At 62.5% G+C, this 24,498-nt stretch overlaps 1 protein-coding gene across 3 annotated transcripts in view; it reads left to right on the top strand.

Annotated features, from left to right (window-relative positions):
- BAHCC1 (BAH domain and coiled-coil containing 1) overlaps positions 1 to 24,498 on the top strand; it is a 56,636-nt gene that overhangs the window by 18,275 nt on the left and 13,863 nt on the right. For 2 of the 3 annotated variants that reach the window (XM_018063604.1, XM_018063606.1), the window contains exons 2-10: positions 1,412 to 1,591; positions 12,143 to 12,265; positions 15,658 to 17,406; positions 17,703 to 17,811; positions 18,115 to 18,323; positions 18,450 to 18,608; positions 18,855 to 19,084; positions 19,259 to 19,592; positions 20,662 to 21,507. In XM_018063604.1, coding sequence (XP_017919093.1) covers positions 1,412 to 1,591; positions 12,143 to 12,265; positions 15,658 to 17,406; positions 17,703 to 17,811; positions 18,115 to 18,323; positions 18,450 to 18,608; positions 18,855 to 19,084; positions 19,259 to 19,592; positions 20,662 to 21,507 — 3,939 coding nt within the window. The remainder of the gene's footprint in view (positions 1 to 1,411; positions 1,592 to 12,142; positions 12,266 to 15,657; positions 17,407 to 17,702; positions 17,812 to 18,114; positions 18,324 to 18,449; positions 18,609 to 18,854; positions 19,085 to 19,258; positions 19,593 to 20,661; positions 21,508 to 24,498) is intronic. The other variant, XM_018063605.1, reaches the window with a different exon arrangement.

Here is a 24,498-nt window from a genome sequence, read left to right as displayed (position 1 = left end):
CCTGATAGCCACCACAGAGGTCAGCTCACACCCTAGCACCCTGCCAGCACTCACAGACCCTTCCGCTGAGGCTGGTTCCTGGGAGAGGCCTTTCTCATCCACAAGTCTCATCCTCGAATGGGAGTGAAGGGAAGTGGAGGGGAGCTACCAGGGTCCCGGTGGGGCAGCCCCTCCCTCTCCCCTGCTCCAGGGCCTTGCCGCCTCTCTGCTGAGTCACCTCACGTCTCGGAAGCTCCCAGGGCCCAGCCAGGCTGGATGAGACATCACAAATTTGCAAATTCCCCTTGCCTCCTGGGTAGGGAAACAGCTGCCCTGACTCACCTTGGGCTGGGCCTGCAGCCTCCTGGAGCCCCCAGAACCCTTGCAAACCCTGCCAGGCTGCTGCATTCAGCCTAATGGGATGGTGAACCCCCAGAACTTTGTTCCCCATCCCCTGAGATGGTCCCAGGCCAGGCTTACTGCCCAGGGAATGGAGGTGACAAGGTGCCAGGGGGCCTTGCCGGGGTAGGGGCTGAGCGGTGCAGCCCAGACCACCCACCTGGCACCGGGGGCTGCACTGCGCAGAGTACACGGTGTACATCATTCCTAGGCAATCCACTGGTTGCCATGGTAACCTGGAGAGACTCGAACAGCCTGGCCTTGGCCACTGGACAGGGCAGAGAGGGGGACACAGTGTCAGAGCGTGCAGGTAGGCAGGCCATGGAGGCTAGCTGCTGGGCGAAATGCCGAGTATCCTGAAACATAAATGGCTGACTGCGTCTCAATGCCACCAGGAGGGCCTGACCCTGAAAAACCCTGGGGACATTAAAGCAGATCCTGCCGTGTCCGTTCTTGGGCTCCTCCTGTGGTTCTCTTGCTCTGCCTCCGTTTCTTCTCTTGCTCACCTGATAGAGGGCATCCAGTGTGATGAGATGGTTAACTGGACCTGGGGAGAAGGTTGAAGACCCTGCTTGGGGGGAAGGCCAGAACCCTAGTGCCACCTGGGGGGAGAACAGAGACGGCTGAGACCTGCTGACCCTGGACCTTTTCGGGAGGTGCACTCTGGCAGGTCTGCCAGCAGCTAAGAAGCCTGGGGGAGTCAGCCTCCGAAGTGAAGACCCGCCCGTAGGGTCGATGTTTCCCTCAAGCCCTGGGTCCCTGAATGTTTATTCCCACAGTACCTGGCACCTGGTTGCTGGGGGTGGCGGGCGGGGTGGAGGACAGCTCAGCTGAAGTGCCAATCTTCAGGGTGTTGCAAGAACAGGAGGGTGTCAGGGCCTCCAGGGCCCGAGCGGGCAGCTTCTCCCGCCTTGGCTTCTTGGCTGTTTGAAGACAAAAGCCCGGGAACCTTGGGGCCTGAGAGTCAGCCCTGGGAAAGGGCTCCTTAATGCTTGTCCCTGCCCAGACTCACTCTCGCCCACTGTGTCCACAGCTAGCAGCCGCCTGATGGGGAACTCTCCGGCCTCCTCTTTCATGGGCAGTTTCCTCACCAGCAGCCTGGGCTCGGCGGCCTCTGCGCACCCCAGTGGCCCCACCCCATCCCCCTCGGAGCAGGCCTACCGGGGCTCACACCCCGCCACCTCCCAGATCTGGTTCTCCCACTCCCATGAAGGTAAGTCAGGGGCCCAGGCTCCCAGCCGCACCCTGCTGCTAGAGCCACTGGGTTCTTGATCGTGGTTCCCAGGGCCCGTGGGGAAGCAAAGGACTCCCCTGCTGTGGCTGGCAGACCATGCCAAGCACTGGGGCAAGGGGCTGCCTCCCTGTCGAGGACACTCCCACGGGGGAGGTGGTAACTGGTTGGAAATAGAGTGTGTGGGCGGGGGACAGCCCTGCCAGTCAGTGGTCCTGGCCAGATGTGCAGCAGAGACGGGCAGAGAGGGAAGAAGGGGTGGGGCCGGGAAGGCTCAGGGGAGCTGAGGAAATGTGGAACACAGCTGCGCTGGCCGGGCAGGCCTGCGCCCACCTCCCAGACTCGGAGAGGCATGGGCTCCAGATGTGTCAGCTGGGAGGGAGTGGAGAGAAGGAGAGAGCTGTCAACAGACTCAGGCTGCCACCCTGGGGGCCTGGCCTAGGACGGAGTCCCTCTCTGGCCCCTGCCTCCCCCTCGGTTGCAGCCTTGTACACACAGTAGGTACCTCATACGTGTCACTCTTAGGCCTCATGGCTGGCTGGAGGGCCCTTGCAGGGCCTATTAGGATGTTGAGGTTCCTCTTGGCACTCTCAGGGAAGGTCACCACCCCCACCTAGCTCTGCACTGTCGGCTCAGCCCCTGGGCACCATGATGTGGGCAGTGACCCTGAGCCCTAGTGTCCCCAGCCCGAGGTTGCTGATATCCAGTAAGCCACCACAGCATAGGAAGGGTTAAGCCCGATGGCGGCTGGCACGCGGAGAGGTAATTGCAGTTGGCAGCGGGCACAGAGGGCTCTGCGCTCCTGGCACCAGCACCGCCGTAACTCAATGACTGCTGAGCGGCGGGCGTTGTGTTTGCAGAGCACGCGGACCCACACACCGCGCCCGCTGCCGCCCGCGTTCCAGGCGGGGAGATTAGCGCCCAGTGCTGCTGGAGAGCGAGAGAAACCTCTCTTTGTGCAACAAGAAAGGGGCTGTTTTCCAAACAGGACAGGTGACGAGTGAGGGACAGTTGTTAAAATAATCTGGGCTTTAAGTGCTGTGCAGAGCGCACATGTTGGGTAGGCGATAAGGAGCAGCTCCCTTCCCCAGTGGAAGGGCGACCAGGCCCTGAGGACCCAGGTAGGCAGAGCAGACACCTGGCCCAGACCCCTCTCTGCCTGCTTCCCACCTCTGCCTCTTCGCAGCCTCCCCAGGGGACACCTGGTGCAATGGTGTCAGGCCCCGGATCCGGGCTTCCCGGGCTGGCCATGCCTGGCACCCCTTGCTCCCCTGCTCCTCCGCTCCTCCCAGCTCTTCTGCCTTCTGCATTTGCTGGGTGAACTCCTGAACTTGGCAGGAGCGTCTGGCTTCCAAAATGTCTGTGGGAGGGAGGAGAGGGCCGAGTGCCGTGGGGCGGGCAGGGCATACTCGCAGCAGCCGTGTAGGACAGCTTCCACCAAACCCACAGCCTCCCCCGGCTGCTGCTCTGCCCTGACCTGGCCATGGGGGCGTGGGCATGGCCAGGCTGGCTGCCACGGTGATCCCTGGTCAGGGTCAGGATGGCAGAGCTCTGCGTCAGAAGATACATATCCCCCTGCCCCTCCAGCCCACCCTTGAGGACCTTGCGGGCAAAAAGGGCGGTTTGTGGGCAGTGCCACCTGCCCTGGGGCCCAGGGAAAAGGCTCCCTGTCCTGCCCCTCTGGGGGCTGCTGGGGAGGCGGGGGTGGGCGGGTGGGAGGCAGCCCACAAATAGCGCCCTCAACGGCCTCCAGACACTCACTTCCCCCAGCCAACGGCTGCCTCTGCGGAGTTGCTCACGGTCTGCGGGTCACCCCGCCACCCGTCGCCACAGCCCCAGAGCCACCTGGCAGGTTGCAGTTCCCACCACCCAGTGTGAGGGGACCAGTGTGTGCAAGGGTGCCAGCCCCCCAACCCACCCCTTACCCACCGTGCATGCCAGGGAGGCAGCTACTCCGAGGCAAGGACAGTTGGAGCAGCCCCGAACCGGCCCTGGCGCCTCCTTGGGCTGAGGGCACCCACGGTTTCGTGGGGGAGGGCGTGCATGTGGAGGCAGTGGGCTCCATGGGCAAATGCAGGTGGGTGCAGGACAAGGGGAAGCCAGGAGGCCTCTGAGCCACCCACGTGGAACACAGGCTCCGGAACACAGGTAGAGGAGAGAGCAGGGCCCACCCGGGACTAAAGATGAGTTCAGGGGAGCAGCGGCCCCAATCTGCCAGGTCCCGGCTGAGGGTCGCTCGTGTGTCTGTCCTGGGGACCCTACCACCTCACAGGCCTGTGCCCTAGTCTCCCCTTCTCTGCCTGCAGTTGCGCTGCCCGGCCTGGGATCCCCTTCCTACGGGGTTCCCCTGCCCTCCTCTCCTTGCAGCCTCGCTCTGACAGGCCACGTGGTGCGGCTGCCTCGCTGTGAGCTCCCAGCGTAAAGGCCGGCGGGCGGGCGGGGCCGGGACGAGTGGCAGCGCTGGCTGGCTGGCTGCCCTGGCAGCGTGCCTGGCTGCTAGTTTGACTGGGTGCCAGCTGGCTGCCCGCGTGCAGGGGCCTGTTTCTCTGCTGTGTGTGTTCAGGGGGAAGGGGGGCCGAGGTGGGGCGGGGGGCACGCGACATGGCCGGAGAGCAGGGGACTGGCGGGCAGGGTGGGCTGCCTGGGCGGGCTGCTCCGTGGTCTGGCCTCATCGTCATCCTCTTGCCGCCCCCAGGATGGGCGGGGAGACAGGTGCCTGGCAAAGCAGGCTTGCTACCCGCCCCCTCCAGCCTGAGGATAGTCAGGGCTGGGCCCCTAAAGGAGTTCTTAGCTTAAGAGCAAGGAGGCCAGGATGGTGGGGAGGGTGTGGGGGAGGGATGGGGAGGGATGTCAGTGGGGGGCAGGAGAGAGGATGGATCCTTCCACTTCAGGCAGGGCCCCCAGCTCTCCGTGGGTGGACCCAACCCACCATCTGGGGGACAGCCACCAGAGCTGGGGCCAGGGCTTCCTGCTTCCCTGGTGGAGCAGCTGGGGTGCAGGGCAAGTACCCCAGAACGGAGGAGCCGCCCCAGAACATCTGGCCTGGGGCAGAGCTTGTCTGTCCAGGGCCTCTCACCCCACCCCACCCCCGGACCCCCCACCCCAGGCTCGACCAAGTGAAGGGTCCTGCCAGAGATGAGACTTTCCTTTCCGGGGCCTAGGGTCAGGGTGGGCGGCGGAACTGACCTGAGGCAAAGGGGTGAGCCAGTGTAGCCGGCCTGCCCTGGGTGGGTCCCCATGGGGGTGGGGTGCAGCACAGCTGGCCCTATTGTCAGCAGGCCGGGCCCCCTCCCTCCCTCCTTCCCCCCGCCCCCCCCCCACCCCCCCGCCTCCCTCCCCACCCCCGGCTGCCTGATGGGACCACCCACAGGGCGATGAAAGGGGATTCTGTTCCTGGGGGCTCAGCTGGGGAGGAACGGGGCTGCTGGGTTCCCACAGCCCAGGCCACTCGTGGTCTCTTGTGCCACCTGGAGGGAGAGCCTCCGGAGGCAGCGGGCACATGAGCCAGCGCTGGCTGTTAGCCGGGCCGGCCTCTTTGTCAGTTGCACCCGCCCTGCAGGCTATTTCTCCTTTCGGGGCTGGGCTCGCCTCCAGTGGTGCAGGGGTCGCAGCTGAGAGCCACTGGGCACTCCCTACCGTTTCCCAACCCCCCTCCTGGCTTCCCTGAGCCCCTCAGCTGTCCTTCTGTCCGCCTCTAAGACTTCAGGGTTCACCAGGGCTTCTGGGCGCACGTCTATGTGGGGGACAAAGGTCCCAGCTGGTGTCACCGTCTTGGTGTGGTGATGCTGTCGAGAGGAGCCCTCCGCCTGCCCTTCTCTGAGGTACATCCCTGCCCTGGACCTTGTCCTTCTCCCCTGGCCGCTGGCCGCTCCAGCCCCTTCTCCTGGTCTCAGTTTTCTCGGTGGCCAAAATGGCCTCTGAATCTGCCCGCACGGGACCACCGATGATCACCTCCTCTCCCTGCCCAGCTCAGTAAAGATGCCCCTACATGTAGGCAGCATTTCTCACCCTGCCCACCTGGTCCTGCCAGTGCCAGAGGGCAGGGCTGAGTCACTGGGGGCAGCTGACCACCCTGTGATCTGGGGACAGTGTAGGGGAAGGGACCAAACTCCCCAGATCCAGACATGGGGGATCAGGGCTGCCCTGCCAGACAGGCCCTCTGCTGCCAGCTTCATCGTAGCCAGAGGGAGGCCTGTCCCATCTGGACCTCTGACCCCCTCCAGAGCTTTCTCGGGGCTTTGCGTGGCCAGCCCCCACCCCCCACTCCGCCCTGCTCCCTGTGACCTTGGCCCCTCACCATGCTTTGCCTCTGCCCACCTCCCCATCCAGGTCCCAACCTCCAGGGACCCCTCTGTCCTTGCATGTCCCATGTAGCAACTGTCCACTGCTATGCTGGGGGCCTGGGGACCTTCCTGGGCTGCTGTTTGCAGCCGAGGGTGTAATGTGAGCTACACTGGGTCTGACGGGCTGGGGATGGAGGCCCAGTGTCACATCTGGGTGTGGGGCTGGCTTGCACTGTTCCTGTGGCCCCAAGCCCCCAGGATCCCCCAAGCACTATGATCTATGTGTATCTTAGATACCCCGGCATGGGGTACGGGGGTCTTAGAGCATCCACCCAGGAAGACAGGGTGCAAGAGGTGTGGTCAGGGTAGCATAGGGCTCTCTCCAGCCAAGCTCCCTGACAGAGGTGTTGGGTGGGGTGTTGTGAGGGTTTGGGGGGGTCATGCCAGTTTGTTCCCAGCTCCAAGCTCTGAGACTCTGTCTCTCCCCCAGCTTTAGTCCTGCAGCAAGCCCTGGTCCCCAGCCCTCCCTGGCCCACAGGTCCTGTTCCCCTGGAAGGGCTGCTGCTAAGGCCTGCATCTCAGCTCTGTACGGCCTGGACCCAGCTCCTCCCTGCACAGCACTCGCCAGGAGCCCGGGACTGTCCATGACTGCCTGGCTCCTGGGCTAGCTGCCTGCTGCTTTTGTTCCAGAGGTGTCCGTGGGAGCCTGGCACCTTCCCCTGGCTCTGAGCCACTCCACTCAGCCTGGGAACAGACCAGGCAGCTGGGCCCCAAACCTGGGGCGACTGGGGGTCAGTGTGTGTGCCTGGGCCAACTTTAATGGGCCACAATGGCACAGAAATCATCTTGTGCCAGCCTTAGGCCCCAGCCCCAGCCCCCAGCTGCAAGAGGCTGAGAGATCTGGGCACTCCCTGAGAGGCCCAGCTTCCAAAGCCATCTTCAGCCCATTAAGGGGTCTCACTTGGCTCCTCCCAACGAAGTCCAGGGTGGTGGATCTTGGGAGCTGCACTGTGATGCCCAGCCTGGATTACCAAGGGTTCTGACCACTTGAGTATGAGCCTGAAGGGGCCTATGGATGGAAACTGGAATATCTGGCAAGGAACAGGGAAGACGTGGGAAGGAGGCTGTTGCAAAGTTACCCGCTTCAGATACTAGAGCAAGGGTGGTAGCAGGTGTCCTCCCAGTTTGCTGCCAGTGACCATCCTGCGCCCAGGGCAGGCATTATTAGTCGATTGCAGCACTTTCCAAGCTGCGTGTAGACACAGCCTCAGAATTCTTCTTAACCCAGCTTTCAGTGTGGTCACTACTGTTTAGTAGTCTTGTGTACCACAGTGGAAATCCACTGACACCCTGAGTGAAAAGGATGTCACAGGAAGAGAGCCAGCGTGCAGTTAATGTCGGCACGGCAGAATTCAGAGGGATAGACGTGTGCAGGGCTCCAGGAACAGGGCTCTCTGCCTAGGTGTCTGTGGGGATTGTCATGGGTAGAGTAAAGATGGGACCTGTCAGGGTTGGAAGGACACCGGTCAATGGTGGAGTGGTCTGGGGGGTGCTCTACCCAGAGGGGCTTTCCCCTCTGCTGAGCCCTGGAGGGTGGCTTGACCCACGAGACAGGCAGTTGAGATGGTTCAGCTCGAGTTTTCTGGAGCGCCAGCCTGCCCCGCCCCCACAGTGTGGCCGGCTATATAAAAGCGTGATTCTTGGCCCCACTGATTAGGGACTCAGCCAGTCACGTTGTGGGGAGCTCCCCTTGGGACTTGATGTCCGACCCTGCTGGCAGCCCCTGGCCACAGCTCAGTGGTGGGGAGAACTTTCTAGCACCTCAAGCCTCCAGGGAGGTGGCCATGTTTTTTGTCAAGGCGTCATGGGGGGTGGGGGGCGTCTATTGCAGAAGGCCTTGCCCTCATGGGTGTGCGGGGAGCCAGCGGGGAGCCGGGGCAGGACCCTGGTGGCATGGGGGTGATTAGAGCCCCGTGTGTCAGGCCGCTGGCAGTTTGCTAAGCCTGCAGGGTCTGCACTGAGCTCTGGGGGTGGGGGTCTCAGGGACCCTGTGGTGGGAGTCCCCTGACTCACCCCACAAGGGATTCTGGTCCACTGGTTGGCTGGTCACAGGCCACACCCCACCCCATGCCCAGACCTGGCCAGGAGACAGTCAGCCTTCTGAGACACAAGAGCTGGTCCTCTCCTAGGAGGGTGCGCCCTGCAAGGACCACGGGGAGGTGTTGCCTCCCCAGCCTTTGGGTCTGGCCTGGGGCAGGTGGGGCACCTTGGGCTGCTGGGAAAGTTCTACAGCAGAACCCAGGAGAGGTGAGGTGCCGTGCAGGTGGGGTGGGAACTGACCCCACCAGGCAAGGAGGGTGCACGTGGGGGGCCAGGGCCACCCCTCTTTCCTCTCCAGCTGAGAGGCTTGCAGCAGGCCTGGGGTCCTCCCAGGCACCTTCTCTGGTGTGGTGACAAGAGGAGCCTCCTACCCCATGGCACCCCTCACTTATTTCCCCTGTAAAGTGTCCCCACCCTCCCTCTCACCCTTCCATCTTCAGACCTTGCCCTCTGGGCAGCCCCCACCAGGGGCGGGCTGCCCGCTGGCTCCTCTCCTCCTTAGCCCACTCCCCAGAAACACCCCTGATCTTCCCGGATGTGGCCAGCAAGGGCCCTGGGGGATGCTGGCAGGGGCTGGGTATCCCAGAATACCAAGGACCTGGTCTGCTGCCTCCGCCCAGCTCAAGATTGCCTCCACCTCACTGAACCCCATTAGGTGCTGATGGTGTCACCTTTTTGACCCTGTTAATGCTCACGTCACAGGGTGGGGTTAAGTCTCCTGGCAACTCAGAGCGTGGGACCAGACTGGGGGGAATCTCAGTGGGGTGGTGGCTGAGGCCCAGGGCTTCTCCCTAGAACTGAGCAGGGGCTTCCAGGGCTTCTCCCTAGAACTGAGCAGGGGCTTCCAGGGCTCTGACTGGGGCGATCACAGTAGCCAACCTCGGGGAGTGTGAGAGCCTGGGAACAAGGGGGTTCTGGACCATGCCACCCCAAAGGAGTGCAGGGTCGAGGATTTCTGGCCCTGGGTTCCAGGGTATCTGACCCATCCTCGGCTCCCGGAGCCCTCTTCAGAGCCCACCACCACCACATTCTCTGCAGAAGCCCCTTTGAGGACCTGAGGCATTTCCCAGGCCAGCTACAGCAGCCCTGGCTTCTGGTCACAGAACAGCTGCTCTGATTCATAAAAATCATTTTTTATTTTCCTCTTCAATTCAGAGAGTAGGGTCTTGTTGGGAAGAAGAAAGGGTCCTTTCTGTGGCTGGACTGGGAGGACTTTTCTCCTTCCTCCCTCTCTGCGCCCGACCCAGATGCCCACCCGCTCTTCACACTCCCCCTCCCTGGCCACCCCACTCAGCTCCGGCCCTTGCCCACTCCATTTCTTCTTCCATCTCCCCATCCTTACTCCCCCAGTCCTAACTCCCCTTCTGGGGTCCCAGAGGGTGGGACTTTATGCAGACTGGAGATGGGGGGAGGAGCCCCCGTAGATTCCTGTCCCCTGAGCCCTGGCCACCAGCTCAGGGTCAGACGTGGAGGGACGGGCGTGGCCATCACCCTCCCACTGCCCCCCCGAAGGGTGTGGCAGGAAGGAGCCCACCACTCGGCCAGCTGAAGGCCGAGGGCGGGTGGGCGGGAGGCCCAGACCTCCCAAGGGGTCACAGGGGGGTCTGTGCCTGGGAAACGGGCGTCTGGGAAGGAGGAATTTACAGACTTCTGTTTACCAAAACGAGGCCCCGTAAAAACATTTAACAGCAGCCAATTAAAGGGGGACAGCTGTGGCGCTTTAACCGCTCCCCTTACTACACACACAGGCCTCTGCCCCCCCCCCCCCGCCCTGGCCCGCCCCCACCCCCACCCCCGTCGGGCTCGTCCAGCTTTTGTCAGGTCTTCCAGGGGCTGCATTTCATCTCGGAAACATCTGCTCCAGATGTGTCTCCACTCACAAACCAGGCGAGGCGGCCAGGCTCCCTGGACTCAGCTGTGCCCTCGGCAGGAGGGCGCTGCAGAGCGATGGGTCTGGTGGGCAGTGGGCACCTCCTCTGTGTCCTCCCACGGGCCCGGGGATGTGAGCCCCTCCTTGGGGAGACGCCCAGGGACTTCTCAGAGCTTTTGCAACACACGTGCTCAAGGGGAACCTCTGAACGGGACTGGTACGGGAGCGTTCTGCGGGGAGCACTTCTTGAGAATGGGTGCCACGGCTTGACCTCAGATCTCCTGATCCAGAGACCATCCTCCTGCATCATTAGGGGCAGGATGGTGGCTATGTCGAGGGGGCCACCAGGACCAGGGTTCAGGGTGCACCCTTTGGACTGGGGGCCTTGACCCTGGGGGCTCCGAGAGTGTTTGATGCCTGTGCGTTTCCCATTCTCTCAATGCTCCTTGTCCATCCCTACCTCTTAGCTGGGTTCCATAGCCTGACCCCACATTGGCATGGCTCCCCCCTCCCCAACCTCAGGCCTGCCAAGGGGCTGCTCCTGGGTCCCTCATGCAGCAAGCTCCAGGGCTTACCCATATGCACCCACAGAGATCGAGCCGGCCTCCACCCTCCATCTCAACAGCCTCAGCACCAGGCAGGCCAGCCTCAGGGCCTCTGAGGACCTGGGGCCTGGAGGCCTGTCCTGCAGCTCTGAGCCTCTCCTTCTGGAAAGGTGTTGGTCTCATGGGTTCCATGGAGCATGCGGCCATGAGTTGCCACAAGGAGTTCCAGTGAAACAGCAAAGGGCTTCTGTGCTAAGAGGAATTTAGAAAACAGTAAACGAGCAGGTCACACGGAGCTAGCTCCCTGCTTCAGACTTGTCTTAACTTTGTCGTGATGCATTGAGACGGAAGTTGGTACCCCTGCTCCCCAGGCATGGGGCTCCCAGCTCCCTTGTGTCAAGGCATGGCTTATGACCCAGCTCAAACACTCGCCCTGGGACCCGCCACCCTCCCCTCAGGGACCTTGCGCCAGGCCCTCCTTCTCCCTGTGGCCACTGCTCCCCGGGGAGACCCTGGGATTCCTTCCCACTCCCTTGTCACAGCCCAGGCGCCTCAGAAGTCAGGTGGGAAGCCTTTCCCAGCAGCCATTCGCTCTTGGGACAGCCATGGGGTCCCCAGGAGAAGCTCCTCTGGGACTCATTTTCCATAGGGAAAATGTTAAGAGCATTAGCTCAAAGCAGGAATTTTGGAGCAAGACAGCATCCTGTCCAGCCCAGCCCAGCCGGCTCAGCCATCCCAGCTGTAGGCCTCCACCCGCCCCCTCACCGCTGGGCCTGGTGGGGAAGGACCAGCTGTGAGGAGCCGCATTGCAGGTGGCTGGTGGCTCTGGGCATCCAACAGACACGCCTGCCACGGCTGTGCCTGCTCTCAAGGTGCCAGTGCCTAAGGGGCCTCCTTGGCCAAATGTTCGCTCTTTCTGTCTTCATCACTTCTGGGAGGCAGGATGTGTGTCCCAGGCGGCCAGAGCGAAGTCCAGGGTGTAGCTGGTGGTCCTCTGCTGGGCAGGGCCAGTCCAAGAAGACAGTCCAGGCCCCTCAAAGGGACAGAGTGGGGCCTGCTTGACCTGACTTGGAGGCTCCAAGGAGGGTCTGGGGCTGGGGACCAACGTGGGAAACTCTTCTGGGGGGCGATGCTGCCATGGCTGGAGACCAGCTCATTTTGCAGATCTCAGAGCACTAAGGAGGCCCGGCCAGTGTAGAGCCTGGTGCCCGTGGCCTCCAGCCAGGCAGAAGCTGGCCACACCCAACCAAGTCAGCCTCAGGGTGCGGGTCACTGAGCCCAGAGTGGCTTGCTCACCTGGCAGCTACGATGGCACAGGCCAAGGTGGTGTCCAGCCCTGCCTCTCTCCTCTCGGCCTGAGCTGTGAGGGCCTCCATGTCCACTGAATGTGACCACCACATCTCCCACCTCTCCAGAGCCCCTTTTGTTGGCCTGCCTTGAAGCTCTCACACTGCTAAGTGCTACTGGGAGAGAAATCAAAGGCTCCCTCCTCCATCCTCCCCTCTCTCCCCAGCCCATCAGCAATTCAATTTGTGCCACACCGGAGGGATGGTATTAGTCGAGTCAGAGTTAATATGATGTATTGATGGGTTGATTTCCCACCGGCGGGCTGCACGCCGGGCTCCGCGGGGCGTCACTCCTGGGCCACCCGCCGGCTTCTCACCTCCCTGGGGTCAGGGCAGGTGCAAGCCTGTGGCCCAGAGGCACCTCTACCACAGTCTCCTTGCTTCTCTAGCTCCAGGGTACCCCAGATTTTCGGGGAGTCTGGCATCCACCTTCCTACCCATGAGCCACTTGGATCACCATGGAAACAGCAATGTTCTCTATGGGCAACATCGTTTCTATGGAACCCAAAAAGGCAAGTGCTGGCGTGGGTCTGTGAGAGATTGCATGGGGCCTGGGACACAGTGAATCCTGGAGGGGTGGAGGGCAGGGCCGGGGGCTTCTGGGGCCCCAGATGAAGGTGGCCGGCCTGGATGAACCCTTCTCTCCAGGTCTCAGGCCACACTGTAGGGACAGGGGCTGAAAGAGGATGGGCCTGCTTCTCAGGCCCCCAGAGAATTTAAAATGCGGGGCCCAGGACCATGGCCAAGCAGCTGGTTGCATGTTGGGGTCAGGCGAGCATGCTGAAAACACAGCCATGCTCCATGAGGTCTCATCACCCAAGTGGAAGCATTTCAAACAACCGCAGCCCTGAAGGAGAAACACCCAGCTCCCTCAGCACCTGGCCTTACCCTGTGGCACCCCCACCCCGACCCACCCAAGCAGCTCAGGGGTCCCAGGGGCAGCTCAGGGGAGAATACCATCTGATGAGGGTAGGGGAGCCCCTAGAAGCCTGTACCTCTTGCCTCATCGAGCTAGACAGCACAAGGCCCAGGCCCCAACCCACACCAGGGCTTGAGGTCAGAGGGGTCGGGTGGGGGGAAGGGGGTGGAGGCAGCAGCAGGGGACAGGGGCAATGGTGTGCCCCCAGCAGATGGAGGGACTCCTGCCCCATTGGCAGGAGATGTTGCTGGAGCGGGTACCCTGAGGTTGGAGCTTTGCTGATAGGAGCATAGGGCTGGTGGAGTCAGGAGGGCATTCCATAAGGAGAGTGTGTTCACACCACATGCCCACACGCACACGTGTGTGTGTAAAAGCCCAGCCTTCAGGGCGCAGATCCCATCAGGGAGCCCATGGGAGATGTAGCCACCTGGAGAGGAGACAGGTGTAGGGGGTCACCTGAGACCTTGATGCCCGGTGTCCAGGATTTTTCTTGGGTAGGGTGATATTTCATCTGCGTTTTAGAAAGATCTTCCAGGGGTGGTGCCCAGGAAGCTGGGGTTAGTTACCTTATTAGATGACAAGTGATCTGGACCATGGGATCCCATGGGAGGCCTAGATGGAGCACGAGGGTCAGGGGGCCCCAGATGACCCCCATCTATGCCCCAGGCTGCAGGAAGGGGTGCACCTGGGGGTGAGTTCAGCTTCCATGCTAAGGGGCTGGGGGTGGGGGCCGCCTTCCCAGAGGGTGACTGCACACTCGTGGTGGTCAGTGCCAGAAGGGTAGGTTGAAAGGTTGATCTGGCTCAAGGAGAGGGGCCACCCGGGTGAAGAGTGTAAATAAGGACAGATCCAGCTCCAGGGAGCCCAGGGAACCCCAAGAGTGGAGCTCTGAGTGGGGGCAGGGGAGGGGCCCACAAAGTACCTGGCAGGCTTCAAGCAGCAGCAGCTAAGGAGGAGAGAGTCCTGAAGGGTCTCAGGGAAGGAAGGGGACCTGAGTGGTGACCCCATGAGGCAGGTTGGCGGTGGGCCTGTGCCCAGTCCTCCTGCCCTCCCACCACTGTCCTCCCGTTTCCTCACAGCCTCCCACTCCGTGACAGTGGGGTGTCTGTGTCCTGGAGCCTACCTGGCATCTTTGTCCAGGCAGGGCGGCTGAGGCTGTGGAAGGCCTTACTCTCACTTGCCCCAGCCCAGGGCTGGTGAGACGCTGCCTGCAGACGAGCCAGGAGCACTCCTCGGCCGCATGAGGGGTTCGGACAGACACTGGATGCCCAGGGAGCCAGTCTCCTCGGGGTTGGAGCCCAGGTGCTCTGCTGCCCAGAGGAGAACCGCCTGAGTCCCTCCACCTCCCACATCAGCCCCCGCGTGTGCTGCTGCTGTTTTGACAGCGCTTGTCAAGAGCAGGCAGGTGGTCCCAGCCCCAGAAATCCGACCCAGAGCTAGGGACCCCCTCCAGGATGTGGGCCGCTGGCTTCCAGGAGCGCTGGCGGCCTCCTGGGCTTTCACAGTGTTGTGGCAGAGCCCCACCCAAGAACACTTTGGTTTTGGAAATTGAGCTAATTAGGTTTAGCCCAGGCTACCCTCTTCCCCCTTGCTTTAATTAGCAGGAAATTGACAAGGAATTTACACGACTGAGGACAGTTTTACAAGTTCCAAATGTTTCTTTTGTTCCCTCTCTAGGCTCCCGGCCATCCAGGCTGCCCATCCGCCACCCCAGCTGGGTGTAGAGGGGGTCGGTCCCTCCAGGTCCCCAGTAACCCAGGCCCAGCTTAGGGAGCAGTGGGTGTCTGCAAGGCTGGCCAGGGACCCTGGTAGAAACCAAGGCACCCCAGGTTAGGCGGGGCCCAGGCTGGCCCCATGCAGGGAGCTGGGGGAACACCCCCCAGCCACTCAAGCAGGATGGGCCTGAGCTGCAGAGACATCGAGAGCCCAGAATGTAGGGGTGGCCGTCTGGACCATTTGCCTTTCTTCCTTCCTTAAAGGATCACCCTAGCCCCTGGTGCAGAAGGCTTGGGGGCCTCTCAGAGTATTCAGAAGGTAGGTGGGCTGGGTCCTTCACTCCTGGCCCATTCTCAGACGCATGTCCGCCCCAGAGCCTCACTTCCTCCTGGGCGGGGGTGTCTTGGCACTTACAGGGGCTACTAAAGGCCGCCAATTTTGCTGTCCACAGTGCACTATCCTGCTTTCAGGGGCCTGCCTCAGATAACTCTCCACGTGGCTGGGCGTCCTGAGCTGTGTAGTAGCCACATCATAGCACATGCTGTCCACTTTTAGCCATCCCCCAACTATAAGCCCCTGGAGAAAGAAATGGAAACCCACTCCAGTGTTCTTGCCTGGGAAAATCCCACGGACAGAGGACCCTGGTGGGCTACAGTCCATGGGGTTGCAGAGTCGGACATGACTGAGCGACTAAGCGTACAACTATAAGCCCACAGCCTCCTTAGCCTTTAGAGTTCTGATGGCTGTTTGTAAAGACCTGATCAGTTTGCACTCCTCCAGCATCGTGTGGGGTTGGGGGAGATACTGCAGCCCCAGACTCCACCCCCGTGAGTCCAGCGAGGACACACTGCCACCCGCTCCCGCCCTTCCTCCACTAATCCTCAGGGTCCAGCTGGGCATGGTAGCTATGTTCTTTTCAGCGTTCCTCTTCTAGGGGTGAACATAAGTCAGAACCTCTGGGGCATGGGGAGTCAGTATTGAATGGGGACAGAGAGTTTCAGATTGGGAGCATGAAGAATTCCAGAAATGGACAGGGATGAAGGTTGCACACCATGAACACAGTAGCCACTAAATGGCACACTTTAAAATGGTTAAAGTGATATTTATGTTAATACGTTTTCTACAGTTATAAACCTTCCCTGGAAAGTACCAGTGGGTCAGGGTCAGCCGGTGATGGTGGGGAGGCACCTAGAGCAGTGTCTTGGGGGCACTGAGCCCTCCGGCACCTGCCTCGGGCTTCTTGTTGACCTCAGCTCTCTCGGCACGCAGATAACTTCTACCTGCGCAACCTGGCCCCCCAGCCCACGCTCCTGCCCGCCAACCACAACTTCCCCAGTGTGGCCCGGGCCGCCCCCAGCCACCCCATCGGCTCCTGCAGCCGCGACCGGGGCGAGGCCAGCCACCTGCAGAAGGGCACCAAGGAGTTCGACCGCTTCCTCATGGGCAAAGAGAAAGCCGGCAAGGCGGCGGAGGGCAAGGAGCGGCCAGCAGCAGAGGAGGACGTCGCCCGGGGGCGGCACAAGCTGGTGCTGCCCATGCCAGGGGACTCTCACTGCAAGGAGGGCAGCATGGCTCGGGGAGCCTGCGAAGGCCGCCCCAAGCACCTGGCCTCCTGCCTTCTCAACACCAAGGTGCTCGACGGCGAGCTGGGCCGGTCTGCGCTGGCCAGCTGCGCGGGGGCCGTGCTGGGGCGGCCGGGTGTGGGCATGCCAGCCTCTGGACGCTGCGCCAAGGAGGCGGCGGGCCCCGCGGAGCCTGGGCCAGCCTTCAGCGAGTGCCTGGAGCGGAGGCAGATGCTACACCATGCCGTGTCCTACACAGTGCCGTCCGGCCTGCCCGCGGGGCCGCCCCCTCCCCTCAGCACAGCCGCAGCTGGCCCCTTCTCCTGCCTGCAGCTGCATGGGGGTCCGGATGGTCTCTGCCCCTTGCAGGACAAAGTCCCCCGGGACCTGAAGGCCAGTGGGCCCACCTTTGTGCCTTCTGTGGGACACTTGGCCGACAAGAGCCGCCCCTTCCAGGCGGCCGAGGCCTGTGCCGTGGTGGGTGAGGGCAAGGATCGGCACCTGGAGGCAGCTGCCGCGCCTGACCATGCTGCGCCTTACGGGGTCTCCTATGCCCACCTGAAGGCCGAGGGCAAGGGTGAGCGGCGGTCCGGGAGCTTCGAGGCTGCCCTCAACCCCCGGCTGAAGGGCCTGGAGTACCTGGACAGTGCCGGCCCTGAGGCCCCCTTCCCCGGGCTCCCCAAAGCGGGTCTGGACAAAAGCGGCTACTTTGAGTTGCCCACCCCCTCGCAAGACTGCGCCCGGCCTAATCACCAGGACCCACTGGGCGGGAAGGTCACCCAGGCCTGCTGCACTTTAGACAAGGCTGCCAGCAAGGAGACTCCTGTGGGTGCCCCCGGGGCCCAGAAGGTGGCTCGCATCCGGCATCAGCAGCACTTGGTGGCCCCTGAGGTAGAACCGGGGGGCAGCGGGGCCGAGGCCAAGCGCAAGTCTCTGGAACTGGCGTCTCTTGGCTATGGCGGGCCACCCCCGCCCCCATGGAATGTCCAGTCAGGCCAGGGGGCCACCATGGCCATTGGCGAGGAGCGCAAGGCGGGCACCTATCTGGACCCCTTTGGTGGCACCCTGCAGCAGGCTGCCCTCCTGTCACAGGACCTGCCCGCCCCGCCCGACGAGGTCTCGGCCATGAAGAACTTGCTCAAATACAGCAACCAAGCGCTGGTCGTTGGCCAGAAGGCGCCCTTCGTGGGCCTCGGAGGCCTGAAGGCCAGCTGTGCCCAGCAGGATGGGAAGTTCCCAGCCTCCAAGGGTGCAGGCCAGGCCCCGGGTGAGGTGGAAAGGCCAGACTGTGCCCGAAGCCGGGAGCATGATGCCACCCACAGTGATGGGGAGGTGCGGCAGCCTCCCGTGGGCATTGCGGTAGCCTTGGCCAGGCAGAAGGACACGGTGAGCCGGTCGGAGTCGGCCTACAGTGCCAACACAGGGCGGCAGGGCAGGGCAGCCCCCACCTTCAAAGGTACGGACCCTCCACGGAGAGGGAGGCGGGGTGGGGGTGTCACTGACCTGCCCTAGTCCACTCACCTAGGGCTCCCAGGGCTGGACCCCAGGCTTTCGTGCCCATCACCTCCCCACGTCTGCAGTTATTCCCAGGGCTGAGCTGACCTGCCCTGCACCTTTCCCGTGAGGTTCACAGGGCAGGAGACCCCCTCAGTTCATCAGTCTCCTGGCTCGAAGTGGGGTTCCTGCTTGCTTTAGCTGTGGCTCCCTAGCCGACCCAACCCTTGTCTCTTCTGCCATCTCCCACCCTTGCAGCTGGCGGTGGGCCCCGCTCCACCCACCCACTGGACCTGGAGGCCGAGGAGGAGAGGGCCCGCCTGTGTGAGGACCGCCTGGGGCTCGCCGGCCGCGAACTGCTGCTGCAGTAAGAACCAGGCTGCACCTTTGGGCTGGGGACTGGGCCACGCCCCTGGGGGTGCCCAGTGGTGCCACATGGGATTAAGTGGCCACAATGTTAGGTTTTGTGACTTCTCTCCAGGCACAGATATGCACCCACCCCCAGGCTTTGCTGGGGTTTCTGCCCACTTTGGAGGGAGTTCTGCTAACTTCCCCTCAGCTGGGGGACCAGTGCTGGTGCTGAGCATGACCCCATAGGGTGGGGTGGGAGACCTGGGCTGGGGGTGGCTGGTGGCCATGCGGAACCCTCACCCACCCCCATGATGGACAGGGACAACAAGGACCTCGTGGAATTCGCCCGGATCCACCCATCAGGCGGCTGTCCTGGGGACCTGGCCCCCCATCTCATGATCACCGGGGGATCCTCCCTGCAGAGCGGCCAGCTGGCTGGGGACCCGGCCCCCCATCCCCACCCTGCCCACCCTCCCTGGCTGCCCCGCACCCGCAGCCCCTCCTTGTGGATGGGAGGACATTCCTACGGTCAGTGTCTGAGGGCAGGCAGGGGACAGGGCAGGACAAGAATCCTGGTGGGCGTGGTGGTCAGTGCCAGCCTGGGGCCCTGTTTCCTCCTCTGCTCTGTCTGACCTCATTGCCGTGTCTCCACAGGCCTTGGGCACCCTGCCCTGCACCAGAATCTGCCCCCCGGCTTCCCTGCCTCCGTGCCCGGCTCCATGCCCCCTGTCTTCCCCCTCTCCCAGGATGCTCCCACACAACTAGTCATCCTGCCCTCTGAGCCCACACCCCACACGGCCCCCCATGCGCTTGGTAAGGGCCTCTCAGGCCAGGCTATTTGCATGTTGTGGGGGGATCCGAAGCGGGTCTGAGGAAGGGAGCAGCCCCCATGGGTGCTGGGGAACGGGCAGCGAGGCAGGCACCCAGCCAGGGTCCGAGAGACAGGTGTGAGGTGAGAAGCAAGAAGCGAGGGCTGGAGGAGGCCCGCTCGGTGGCTGGGATGTGGCCCGGTCATCCTGTCTCCACCGGAGCTGACCGTTCTTTTGGCCCTGCCTACAGCTGATGTCATGGACCAGGCTTCGCTGTGGCCCCCCATGTACGGGGGCCGGGGCCCCGCCTCCCACATGCAGCACCCGGGCCAGCTCCCCGTCTACTCGCGGTCCCAGTTCCTGCGGCAACAGGAGCTGTATGCCCTGCAGCAGCAGCAGCAGCAGCAGCAGCAGCAGCAGCAGCAGCAGCAGCAGCGGGCCACTCAGGCCCTGGAGCTGCAGCGAGCCAGCCAATTCCAGGTACACCCCTGGCCATGCCCAGCCGGGACCCAGGGCACCACTGACTCCCTCTGTGCTTCAACCTGGTCCAGTCCAGGAGTCCCCACTGCCCACTCCCCCTGCCTCTGCCCTGCACTACAATGCCCTGAGCATTGGGGACCCCAGCTGGGCTGAGCCTCTGCCCCACCCCAACAGCAGAAGCCTGAGGACCACCACCTGGAGCTGGAGGAGCCCACCCAGGACAAGGCCTTGAAGTCCACCCACAAGCCAGTTGCCTTAACCCCCACGGCCAAGGGCACCCCCTCACCTGCCACCGCAGGCCCTGCCAAGCTGTCACCCTGCTGCCACTCTCCCGCCCCGAAGCACACCCCTGCCAGCTGCCCTACACCACCACCGCATCCTGGCGCCCCGTGCACTTTATCCGTCTGCCCCACCGGCAGCCCCGGGCTAGGCTCCAAGCTGCCCAGCGCCGAAGACAAGAGTGGGGAGGGCCAGCGGCCCAGAGCCGACCTCAACACATTGGAACCAGGTGAGAGCGGGCGCACTAGGCTGGCCTTCGCCTGCCTCCCCCCAACTCAGGCCTGTCACCTGCCTGGTGGGCTGAGCTGAGTGGGGACCAGGCTACCTGGCTTGGCCCCTGCAGGGCTGACCTCACCTTCCCAGTCCCCCTGATGGGGCCCGGGACAAGGTGGCCTGTCCCCATGCTCTTTCCCTTCCTCCCTCTCCGTGTCCTTCTGAGGGACCCATAGGGAAAGCACTCAGGGTCCCTGTCCCTGGCAGATAGGGCAGGGTGAAGGTCAGGCCCAGCCAGCTGGCGCTAGAGCCTCGAGGATGAGAAAGCGCCTGGCCTGCCGGGGATGGTGGCAGGACCACGGGGCAGCAGCCATGAAGCTGGGCAACACGGAGCTCATTCTCACTGTGGGGGCCCAAAATGCCACGGCTTGGGCCCGAGGCAAGGAGCAGCAGCCTGCGGTGAAGGGTCCAAGCCCAGCCTGGCCGCTGCAACCACTCTCCCGCCCGCTGCCCGCCAGCTCCCCACAGCTATTTGATTCTCTCTGAATTAGGCTAAGAGTTTATAGTGGAAGCCCGTGTGGCAAACATAAAACCCGTCCCAGTTCCACAATAAGGAGGCTGAGCCAGCCAAGGTGGTTGTATGTGTGTGTGTGTGTGTTTTAGACTTTTTGCTTTCTTTTTTTTTATTGTAGTTAATGGGGCGTAATGCCTCCAACAGGCTGCCAGCTCGTTCTGGTTCAGGGAAAACCCTGATTCAAGTATCTTGTTTTAAAATCCCCCCTTTTCTGGTTAGCCACACCACACATGCCAGAGGTGGCCTCTAGGAACCCCCCAGGGGTCCCCCCAACCCCGCCAAGGCTGTGGCAGGAGCTGGGGAGCTCACAACCATCCTGGTCGAGGAGGGGGGCCTGGGAAATCGCCCCTCCTGCCCCCGGTGCTCTTCTTCTGCCCCTTTCAACACACCGTGTCCCCATTCCTGCCTGTCACGTTTCACAAGCAGAGGGACCCTCCCCACAGGTGGAACTGGGGCGTTGGAGGCCACCCTTGTCCCCAGCTGCTCTCCTGACCGCGCTCCTCTCTTGCAGACCTGCCTCCCGGATACACGTGCCCCGCGGCGGCCAGCTCGGGCTTCTCCCTGCCCCGCAGCGTGCACTCATCTGACCTCTCGGACCCTGAAACTATGCAAACTGCCCCCCTGGGGGCCCAGCCTGAGCTGGCCAGGACGTTCCCACCTGGGGAGCTCTGTCTCCGCAGCCCCCAGAAACTGGAGGAGCCTGGGCTGCCCTCAGGGACCAGGGAGGCCACCCAGGACCTTGCCGCCACCCCCCACCCTGCCGAGCGGGGACCCCCGGGGAAGGCAGCAGACTCCAGTCCACTGGAGGGGGTGCGAGAACTGCGGTGCGGGGCTCACCTCGAGGGAGGGGGCCCTGAGGCCTCTGGCCAGGCTGATTCTACTCAGGGAGGAGGGGCCCAAGAGGCAAGGACCACGGAGGAGGGGCGGGAGGAGGGAGAGCTGGGGCCCTCGTTGGGGGCCGGTCCCCAGGCCATGGAGCAGCCAGCGAGGAGCCTGGGCGCCGTGGATCAGGCTGAGCCGGGCAAACAGCAGGCCCCTACAGAAGCAGAGGCGGAGGAGGTGGCCGAGTTTGAGGAGGCCGAGCTGGAAGAGGAGGAAGAGGAGCAGGACTGGGGTTCAACTCCTGACAACAGCCAGCTGCCCAGGGAGCTGCCTGGGCTGGACGCTCTGGTGGCAGCCACCATCAACCTGGGGGACCTGCCTGGCGTCAGCCCACTGGACCCTCTGCCCCCCGCAGTCCCTGGGCCACCCAGCACAGCTCCCCTGCCCCGTAGCTCAGGGATTCATGGAATTGCCCTGCTCAGCGAGCTGGCCGACCTGGAGATCCAGCAGCAGAGGACTGAGCCAGCCCTGCAAGGTGAGCCCCATCCCTCCAGAGCCCTGGGAGCTGGACCCTCAGGCACAGACTCAGGGTCAACCTTCAGCCCCACTCAGTTGTCCCCACAGTGTGGCCCCAGGTCAGGAAACCAGGCAGGTGCGCCCACACCTCCAGCATCACCTCCAGCCCCCCCTGCAGGTTGGGCCATGAGGGCAGGGCCTCAGGGCCAGGCCTGTGGCCCCGATGGTGGTGTCAGGAAGACCCCTGGGATTCTAACGATGCCCTGGGGGGCAGGGGGTGTGCTCAAGGTTATCCTCATTTTATGCACAAGGATGCCAAGGCCCACAGGTTGGGGGGTGGGGGGCCCAGGTCACTAAATGGTGATCTCACAGCCAGGAAAGGGGAGGAGAGATGGCGCGCTCTCTGCAAGCTATCACCACCGTGGGTTCTGCAGCTCCCGAACCTGATACCTGCATGGGGTCCAGCTAAAGACACAGTGACCCTCGCCTCCCAGGCCCTAGGGAGGTGAGGCCCCCTAAGCCTCACCAGGCCCCCAGAACTGACCTGCTGGGAAAATTGCTCCTGGGCTCCCTGCATCCCACCCAAGGGCCAGGCCTCTGCTTAGGCCTCTCTGGACCTTAGGTCCCCCCGAGGGACTCCACCCAGGCTCTCCCAGCTGGAACCCCAGGGGGGCAAGGGGAAGCACCCCCAGCCAGGCACTGTACCAGGTTGACATTTATAGAAAGAACCCAACAACATCCTCAGCTGGCCTGCCCGTCTTCTCAGCATAATGAACTCTCACAGCCCACAGCCAGCCGCCAGCACCTCTTGTGCTCCGTGGAGATAAGCAAAAGTTCTTGTTAATTTCCCCGAAGGCCTCTGTGTCACTCCTCTGCTGTCTGACCAGAGGGGCCACCACTGTGCTGGTGAGGAGAGTGAGCCAGTGAGCCCTTGCTGGTCATGACCCCTGGAGAGGTGAGGTGAGGTGGCCCTGGGCAGGGGTCTCTGCTGCCCAAGTCACCTTGTGAGTGTGGCTGGCGTGAGGGTGCACTGAGCCGATGCCAAGCACCATGTGTGTGGCCGCCCAGTCGGTGCCTGTGAATGCCTGCTGGACCCGTGCCCATTCATTGAATGGATGCTCACGTGTAGACCACGTGTGTCCCATTGTGGGCGTTGCAGCTGCCAGTCCAGGCCAGGCCCTGCTGTCACTGCTGGGTCTCCACCCCACCCTCCCCTTCTGGAACCTGCAAGCCCCCACTCTCCCCTCTTGTTTCTCCCAAGCCCCCCACCCTCCCTTCTTAGAGCCCTCGGGTCTTCACCCTCCCCTTGTGCCGCTCCCAGGCCCACCCCTTCTCACTGTCCCAGTTAATTGGCCGGTGTGCGCAGCCTCTCAGCTCTGGAGCTGTTCCCTACAAGCTCAGTGACTGCATTGCCTGAAATTAATTAGGAAATCAGCTGGTTTTCAGAGCAAAAGGGAGGACTCACAGAAGAAGACAGGAGAAGAACATCCTGGGAACAGGCTGGGATGCAGAGGGGAGAGGGAGGAAAAAGACCCCAGAGGGTCAGCAGGGCCTCCCGCCGTCCTCTTGTCCTTGAGTACATCCCCCTGAAGTACATCCCAGGCTGGGGAGAGCTGCTGAAAGGCCTGACGGGGACCCCTGAGAAATGGGAGTGAGAAAGGTGACGTGGCCCCCGGCTCCGTAGCCGGGCCCCAGGCCGTTTGCTCCCATGCTGGAAAGAGCTCTGCTCTCACTGGTGTGGGCGTCGAGAGCCCTCACTGCCCCCACCAGTAGGACTTGGCCCAGGACCCTGGCTTATCCCCCATCTGGGCTCAAGTCCAGGGAGCTCAGTGGGCAGACTGCCCAGCCCGCAGACCTCCATTCCAGCTGGGGCAGGAACTCAGGCCCCAGACAGAGCCCTGAGATTGGGAGGAAGTTGGACACCTCTGGCCGTTCGCTTATCTGACCATGGATTTTTAGGCCTGCCTGCAGGGGCCCGTCCCCGAGGCTTCCCAAGTGCCCCACTCTGCACTTGGAATGGCCATCAGGGGCCATGCTGCCCACTGCGCTTCCCATCTACCCTGGGATTTTGTGAAGCCCAGGCCCCGTCCCAGAGTATGGTTGCCCCTTCTTTCCTGAGGGACCTGCCCAGTTTACATGATGAGCTGAGACCCTCCTTTTGATCCCTTTTGATCTGCTACACTCCTTCCTCCCACCTGCTCCTGGCCCCAAGAGCTTCTACTGGCCTGGCTGGTTGGGAGGAAACCCAAGTCTTGGGCCTTTACTGTACCTGTGGAGCCTGAACCTGCCTGGAGAGCCCAGCCCCACATCCCTCCTGGGACACAGGGTGTAGACCTGGAGGCTTGGGGGGTTGGACTATTGTTGTCTGCCCCTGCAGCTCCCTGAATCAGAGAGCAAGGCAGGGTCTCGTTTGGAGCCCAGCACCACCAGTACCCCTGCCATCTCCTTGAGCCCCCCATTCCTGCCCCACCCAGAGCTCACCTGCAAAACTTTGCCATCTTAGCAGGCTTAGCCTGAGGAGTAAGTGAGAGGCAGGGAGGAACAGGGAGGCTTCCCAGCAGTTACAGTGACCTCAAGGGACAGGCAGACCCTGTGGAACTTTTAGCTGAAATGGAATTTGCAGATATCAGTGCCCCAGCCTGAGGTGGGAGAAGAAAGCCCCCGCAGCCCCTCCCCTGTCTTCCCAGGGCACCTTTGACGCAGCACCCCACCTCTGGCCTTGACCTAGCACTGCATCCAGAGGGTTGAACTTACGGTGTCCACCTGTGCTTTGTCACATTACTGAGAGTGGGTCACCCTGATGACTCTATCAAGGCTGTGACCGGGGCACCTTCTCTGTTGTAGTTATTCAGCGGGAAGTATCTTTGAAATGGTGTGATATCTCATTCCTTTTCAAAGGTTGGATTCACTCATTAATTTATTTATATCAGTGTAACTTGTGGATATTTATTCACTTCAGTCTATTATAACATGTCACTGTCACCATTTAATCTGGTGATTGAATTGTCTC

Source organism: Capra hircus, chromosome 19, assembly GCF_001704415.2.
Source record: "Capra hircus breed San Clemente chromosome 19, ASM170441v1, whole genome shotgun sequence".
Classification (NCBI taxonomy): domain Eukaryota; kingdom Metazoa; phylum Chordata; class Mammalia; order Artiodactyla; family Bovidae; genus Capra; species Capra hircus.
This window is presented reverse-complemented; position numbering and strand designations above follow the sequence as displayed.